General features: G+C 41.4%; 1 protein-coding gene across 1 annotated transcript in view; it reads right to left on the bottom strand.

The window, feature by feature from the left end:
- Nucleotides 1–8,238, bottom strand: part of LY75 (lymphocyte antigen 75) — a 127,460-nt gene that overhangs the window by 108,859 nt on the left and 10,363 nt on the right. Inside the window, exon 3 of the mRNA XM_006872043.1 lies at nt 2,064–2,234. Coding sequence (XP_006872105.1) covers nt 2,064–2,234 — 171 coding nt within the window. The remainder of the gene's footprint in view (nt 1–2,063; nt 2,235–8,238) is intronic.

Raw genomic sequence — 8,238 nt, 5'->3', positions numbered from 1 at the left:
TTTGACCTTTTCCTTCTTTCTTGTCTTCTTAATGACTTTTTGTTTTCTTCATGTATTATTTTGTTGTTGTTAAGTGCTGTCAAGTTGATTCTGATCCATAGCAACCCTGTATAGGGTTTCCAAGGAGCAACTGGTGAGCTTCAACTGCTAACCTTGCAATTCAAATGACTTTGCAGTCTGGTGCATTAACCCACAGCACCACACCAGGACCCCATCATTTATTATAAAGACTGTTTTTAACTCTTAAACAAGAGTTAAAAAAATATAGATCACCAAGGTAAGGGAAATCATCGATATGATGCCATGATGAAATCCAAAGATCCACCTCCATGTGTGGAAAGATCGGGCACAGAGAACAAAGGAATCTCCTCCTACAACCATGGCTGAGGGCAGCAATGTGTCACATAGCAATGTGCTTGATCCTGGGGAAGCAGGGAGGAACTGTTGCAAATAGGAAAGCATACAGACTATGTCTAAGGCTCTTGGAGTATGACATCACAACCAGGTAAACCTTGCAGCCATTAAGTCTTATGTCTAGTAAAGTTTCCACAAGGGAGTTTCTGTTCTTCCTGGGATGGCTGAGGAAGGTGGCCCATGATTCACTTTCAAAAACGCTCTGCTTCTGCTGTCAGAGGTGTGTGAAGTAGTCAAGAAAAAATTGGCATCTGAATACTTCAACACAGGCACAAGATGAATTCAAGTTCTGCTTGGCTGGAGTCCTTTGCAGGCAAAATGCCTTTAGATTTCTAAAGCAGATATAACTGCTTCAAAAGTGTATTCAGAGTCTCCCATATCCTCCCAAGAGGAAGACACTCATGCTGACTATGTCAAGTGTGTCCATCCTGGTTCCCCTCAGGTATTTCCCAAAGGGCCTTCCACAACCTAGTCACATATTGTATGTAGACTCAGAGACCTAGTCACATGTTGTATGTAGACTCAGGGACCTTCAAGGTGCAAAGATTCTCAAGGGCCATCTTGCCCTCAGGTCATAGAGGAAAAACAAAGACCTATAATCAAAGCACTGATCCTCTGAATTGTGTTTTTCCCATCACTTTCCATGGCCTACACAGCATGAGAGGCTGTTGTGACATCTGGTGAAAACCAACAGTGTGGATTTTCAAGAATGCTGCCTGGTGCTGGTGGTTGTGTGCCCTCAAGTTGGTCTTGACTCACAGCGTCCCTGCATAGGGTTTCTGAGGCTGTAAATCTTTAAGGGAACAGAAAGCCTCATTTTTCTCCAGCGGAACAACTGGAGGATTCAAACTGTTGACCTTGTGGTTTCGACTCATAGTGACCTAAAGGTTCATTATTACCTTTAAGTTCCTAGATCTGTGATGTGAATCCGGAAGCTTCCAGTTGGATAGTTGAGTATTAACCATAGAGCACAGCCTTCAAGTTTTGAGGTTTGAGAAACTTGCAATCTTGCTTTTTCCATAAAAAGTAAGCCAAGGAGGTATATGAATGCATTAATAACCCTCTCAAAGGAAGCTAGAGTACCAAGATGCATCTCGGTCAAGGCAGCAAGGTAGAACAGTGTAACTACATTGGGGCGTGAGAATCAGGAATCCTAAATTCTCTACCAGCTCCGTGAGTGGTGTAACAGTTTCACCAGCAGCTGGGCCTGCTGCTTCTCACTTGAGAAATGAGGGTTCCTTATTTTAAATTTCTTATCAAAATAATGGTGGTGGTGGTAGTGTGCTATCGAGTAGATTCCATCTCAGACTGATTCTGTATAGGGTTTCTGAGGCTATAAATTTTTACAGAGAAAAAAGCCTCATCTTTGTCCCATGGAGTGGCTAGTAGATTTGAACTTTCTGAGGTATCTATGTAATAAAATGCCCCTTCTCCTTTGTTTTCCATGATACTATCCCATTTTGATTCCTCCCCCCAACCTTCTTTTGAAAGCAAACTCATAACTAGCTACACAATTTTTTTTAGTGCCTTCTCAAAATATAATTATTTCTCATGGTCATTTTTGAGTCATTTTGTACTCTTCTTCTTTTTGCCTTATGTGAATGGTATCTGCTTCATTCCATTTGTAATGTGAACCAGCCCATACGTACCTGGTTTTAAACAGATGCCCCACTTCTGATCATATTCATAATTTAAGGTGGTTGCACACCATGGGCCTTGATGATTTTCATCAATAATGCACTCGTGGTGCCAGGTGCCATCAATTAGGAATGGAAATTCACAAGGCCTCCCATAGGAGTTCCCATCTCTGGTATACATTTCTGTGGGTGGGGTGGGAAGGAAGTAGAGGAAAGAGGAATTTAAAACTGGATAATTCACTTCAGTTAGCTAATTTCTAAAACAGTTTTTAAAGAAAGATGATTGTTTTCACTGACACAATTACAATATTTGGGTAGGTTGTCTAATGTGGAGAGTGAATGTTCACATCTGGACTCGAATCCTGACACACAAACCCCCTTTCCCTACTGTGCAACCTGTATTTGCCTTAATTCCTGCATTTGCAAACTGAGAATAACATAGTATCTATCCCAGAGGGCTGTTCATGAGGAATCAATGAGATAACCCTTGTAAATCTTTATTTACTGTTGTGTGATTTAGGAGCTAAAAGATCCTGGGCTGGTCAAATTAAGATCTCCTGACTGTAGTAGTGTCTTACCATTGAGTCAATTTCTGATTCACAAAAAACTCCAGGCACAAAATCAGACCATTGTGATCTATAGTTTTCATTGGCTGATTTTGGGAACTGGTTTTCCAGGCCTTACTTCTTAGTCTGTCTTAGTCTGGAAACTCTACTGAAACCTGTTCAGCATCATAGTAATACATAAGCATGAGAATACTTCCATGGAAGCACCACTGCCCAAAAGTAAGGGTAGGAAAACCTGGGAATTACTGACGGTAGCATAGATTTTGGAACTAACTGTGGAGCTAGTGGTTGGTCATTTGTGTTCCGGGGAGTCAGTTCTGACTCTTACCAACCCTGTAGAGGGGTTCCAAGCCAGTAAATCTTTAAGGGAGCAGAAAGGCTCATCTTTCTCCCATGGAATGGCTGGGAGTTTCAAACTGCTGACTTTGAGTTTAGCAGCCCAACTTGTTACCACTACATTAGAGAGATGGACAAATAGCCCTATTGTTCAGAATTAGGTGGTAGAATTATGACTGTGGGTTTTGACCTCTGAGGGTCCTTGGAGAGGGAACCACACTGCCTTTGAGTCAACTCCACTCATAGTGATCTTACAGAACAGAGTTACACTGCTCTATAGGGTTTCCAAGACCGTTATCTTTACAGAAGCCGATCGCTACATCGCTCTCTTATGGAGTGGCTCACGGTTCAAGCTGCTGAGTTTTCAGTTAGCAGATGAGTGCTCCACCACTGCACCATCAGGGTTCCCTTAGGAGGGGGAACTAAACAAAAACCAAATCCCCTTCTATTGAGTCAATTCTGATTCTTTATGAGGTTTCTGAGGAGCAGTGGTAGCTTTCAACTGTCAATACGATAGCAGTTCAGTGCTTATCCTATAGTGCCACACCAGGATTTCCAAGGCTGTAAATCTTTACGGAGCAGACAGCCTCATTTTTTTTCTGTGGAGCACATGGTGGGTTTGAACCACAGACTTTGAGTTTAGCAGTCCAATACTTATCCCATAGTGTCACCAGGGATCTTTTGTTGTTGTGAGCCTTCAAGCTGTTTCTGACTTATAACAACCTATAAAGGATTTCTTTAGTAGGGGGAAAGACAGAAAAATAGTCCCCCCAAAACGCATTGCCATCAAGTCAATTCTAACTCATAGCAACCCTGTATAGGGTTCTCAAGACTGTTAACCTTTACGGAAGCAGAAAGCTTCATCTTTCTTTCCAGGAGTGGCTCATGGATTTGAACTGTTGACCTTGTGGTTCTCAGTCCAATGTTTAACCTATAGTGCCACCAGAGCTCATAGGAGGGGGGAAAAGGCCGGTAATTCAGGTTATAAAAGAAGAACCGGCTCTTTAGCTGGGCAGTCATGGGTGACCATGAGGTAGTAAATTTAGATTTCCCTTATAATAACTGCTCCTGGCACAAGGAGAACTGAGAAAAAGAATAATTCCAACTTCAAATATGCCTGGAACTGCATAAGTTACTCAATACTTTGGTGACAGTTTATTTAGAAAGGTGTTCTATAAAACAGCTAAAAGAACAGCTAATCCTGTCTATTTCTTTTCTTTGGGTGTTTTTATTTGTTTGAAAATTTTATTGTTGGAGGAGGTGGCAAGATGGCAGACTAGGCAAAAACACTATACAGACCCTCTACGATAGAGATATGGAAAACCAATAGAAACAGATGCAGATGATGGTCCTAAAACCCTGAGCTGCAGATGAAGGGATAGAGAAGTGGATTGAATGCTTACTAGGAGAGAAAGCTGACCAGACTGATGTGGCATAATAAAGAGATAGACTGGTGACCAAGGCTGACCAACCAGAATTTGCATGGCTATCTTAAGCTTTTGTGAGCAGCTTGAGACAAAACAATACATTGGCATTGCAGAAATAAATCAGTGACTCATGGAGATAAAGGTGCGATTTTTTTTTTTTCTTGTTCCACACACTCTCTTGGTGACTAGAGGCATGACCAGCCCACACCCACATATACCCCCAGAGAAGCTTCTGCTTTCCCAGTGGTTGGAACCACATGGAGTTGAGCACCAGAGGTGAGCTCTGTAGTTGTAAACTCCATTAAAGGAGGGAAGAACGGATCCACATTAAACCCAGTGCCTGGATTCAGAAAGCCTCTGCTCCAACCTGCAGAGCTGGCCCTAGGAAAGGCAGCTGAACAGACTAGTAGCAGGAAAAAAAAGAAAGGAGATTGGTGAATTGGGCCAGCCAGCCAGGCATGGTGTGGCCATTGTGAACTTTTGTAGACAGTTTTGAAGGCAAGAGGGTGGCAGGTGGCACAGTGGCATAACTTGTTGGCAGTGAGAAACATGCAAAATTTTTTCTTGTACCCCACATTACCCTCACGATCAGAGGTGTGGCTGGCCACCACCTGTGTACGCTCTTGCTCTTCTGGTGGTCAGAGACACACCAAAGGGAGAGGGGAAATTAGCAGCACCAACTCTGGCACCTGGAGTCAGGTGAAGCCTGCTCCAGACCTTCAGAGCTGGTTTTGGCCAGCCCTGGACTAGCAGGACCTCTCAGCTTTGCTGCCCTTGGGACACAAATATTGTGATCCTCCAGCTCACTGGGTGTCTTCATAAACTACTTCTGGATTGAGTGTCCAGAACAGACACTACCTAGCCCTACCAGAACTCCGCCTGGCTTAAGAGTGTTACCATTGAATCCCTTGTCGCCTTCCCCTCCCCTCAATTATGTGAGGTTCTTGGCTGTCAGTGGATTCCAGCAGGATTTTCTCCTCTCTGGGTCTGGCACCTGCCTTGCTTTTTTCCTTTCACTGTGTGTGGGGGGGTTTTTTTTTTTTTTTTTTTTGGTTGTTTTTCTTTCTTCCTCTTCTCCCTCTCTTTACTTTCCCTTGCTTTCTATCCTTTCTATCTTCATTTTCATTTTTTCTTCTATTTTTCTGTTTCTCATTCCCAACTGCTGCTGCTTATTTCTTTCTGCCTTTTTTCTCTCATTGTTTTTCTTTACTCTTCTCTGGTTTCTTTCCATTTAACTTCTTCCTCTCCCTAGTTATATTTATGTAATAGTTAGGGCTCTGTGTCAGCTTGACTAGGCCAGTCTTTCCAGATGGTTAGGAGTTGAGATGTGCTTATTTCCATGGTGATGAAACCTAATACAGGTATAGTTAACTCTATGGTGATTGGCTATGAGCAGCCAATCAACTGAAAGGACATTACTTTTGGGGTGTGGCCTGCTCCTAATATAATGGACTCATGGGAAAGACTCTCTCACCAGGGACCTGGGACTCTGCACTTGTAAACCATTTCCTTGGTTAAAAAAAACAAAACAACTCTCTCTACATATACATATACATATATATTTCACTGGTTTGCTTCTCTAGAAAGTCCAGCCTAAGAAATGTGGAACTGAGAGAAGTGGGGTTCTATAGAAACAAAATTACAAGGGTGAGTTTTCTAAATTGCTTCTGTAGTATGACTAATTTTAAAGGCAATGATATAGGTTGGATGCCTGTAGGCATGCTGCCTTGGGCTGATTTTGAGTTTGATCCTCTTTCCCTGAGGAAATCAGACATGGTTCCCACTTGGTTTAAGCAGCTGATAACAGGTATGCAATTCATTGCAATGGCTCCAGATTCGTGAAACTATGAGGTATTGTAAGAGTAAGAGTAAGAGCAACGAAGCATGGAATAATAATATGCTTAAGTGTAGGGAAGAGTAGCAGTTTCTAGAGTTGCCTGGAGTCAATCTTCAGGCTGGTTAAATTAGATGTCTGATGTGAAGACAGGGCCTATTGGAATCCACCATACCAGAGGTCCAAGGCCATATGCATATGAATGGGGTTAGTCCAATGGAGAAGAAAAGTGTTTTAAAAGGTTTATGAATTTGATTGCCTTACGGATATTGGTTTCTCCTGCCTATTATTGTAACACAGATATATATGCATGATAGTAATATTGGGAATTATGATTACAGAGAGCTTGTAAGCCCACCTTCAGCCTATATTTGATTGGATTTGCTGAAAGGGGAACCAGAATTTGCCTGGAAAAAACAGGCTTTTACTTTAAGCTTTTGTTGAATATGGGGCCTTAAGTAGAATCCTGAGCCCCATCCAGAACCTTCAGAAATGGTACATTTGCATTTGAAAAAACATGCAAACCAACCCAGAACAGTTGGGAGAACAGAAGAATCATGATTGAAGGAAAGCAGGGGAAAAAGCAGACTGTTTGGTGTTTTTTGAGGTTCTGAGGTATCAAGGCAAGGTAAGTTGGTCCATCAGAGAAAATCCCCTTCTAAGACTGAAAATTTAAGAGAACTGGCAAGCTGTGTATGCTCGCTGGTGACTACCTGGGTCTAATTGTGAGTGGAATTGAGGGGAATGAAGCAATGAAGTCACAGGCTGAGTTTGGACAGGTTCTATTGGCATCTGTTGGCCTTGAGATAAGAAGAGAAGGATGAAGGCTGGCTGGTCAGAAGTTTAAGGAGTTGTGTGAATTCCTGAACTCATGGGCAGTGACCTAACCCTTGGGCATTAGCGCTGAGAGTGAAGGGGCCAGCTGGTATCCATTGAGAACACCCAGATTTGCAGCTGGTATCCACTGGAGTCAACTTGGATGACTAGGGCTGAGTTATGACCAGAATCTGAGCAAATGAAGATAAAGATGTGTAATGCTGAGAGCAAGTGTCAATTACAATAATTTGTTGGATTAGACTTTTGCTTATGGATGCAGTTGCTCAAAAAAAAAAAAAAAAAAAATCTAACCAGAAGATTCTTCTGATCAAGGAACATGCTTGTCTCCTCAGCATACTGGGTTAATAGAGATGGGAAATTTAGACACTGACTATCAAAAATGGGGATGTAAAGGCATTATATGACTGGCTTACAGGCTTTCAAGGGTGAGCTTAGTCTTAGAATGAGGGACAAGGGAGAATCTTCTGGAATGCAGCAAAAGCAGTGGTAAGAGGGAAATTTATAGAAATAAATGCACACAACCAAAAAGAGGAAAGGACCAAAATTGACTCCTTAATCTAACATCTCTAATAATTAGAAAAAGAGAAGCACAGTAAGCCTACAGCCACCAGAAGAAAAAATATAATAAAGATAAGAGCAGAAATAAATGAATTAGAAAACAATAGAAAGAATAAAGAAGACAAGAAGTTGGTTATTTGAAAGGATTCATAAAATTGACAAAACACTGGCAAATCTAACAAAAGAAAAGAAGGAGAAGATACAAATAACACACATAAGAAACTATATGGGTGATGTCATAACAGAGCTTGAGGAAATAAAAAGGATAATAAGAGAATACTATGAAGAATTGTACTACAACAAATTTGAAATGGATAAATTTTTAGAAAAGCATAACACAGAATTAAGCAGAAAAACTGACAGACCTCTAACAAAAGACAAAAAATTTAACATCCATTTCTGATAAAACACTTTTTAAAAATAGGAATAAAAGGGAAACTCCTCAACATAAATAACAGCATATTTACAAGTCCAATAGTTAATACTAATCTCAATGGAGAGAAACTGAAAGCATTCCCTTTGTGAACCTGAACTAGACAAGGTATCCTTTTTCACTACTCCTATTCAATATTAAAAAGGAGCTCTGGTAGCGTAGTGGTTACGAATCGGGCTGCGAACCTTAAGGTTAG

The sequence above is a fragment of the Chrysochloris asiatica genome, unplaced genomic scaffold (assembly GCF_000296735.1).
Source record: "Chrysochloris asiatica unplaced genomic scaffold, ChrAsi1.0 scaffold00181, whole genome shotgun sequence".
NCBI lineage: Eukaryota > Metazoa > Chordata > Mammalia > Afrosoricida > Chrysochloridae > Chrysochloris > Chrysochloris asiatica.
This window is presented reverse-complemented; position numbering and strand designations above follow the sequence as displayed.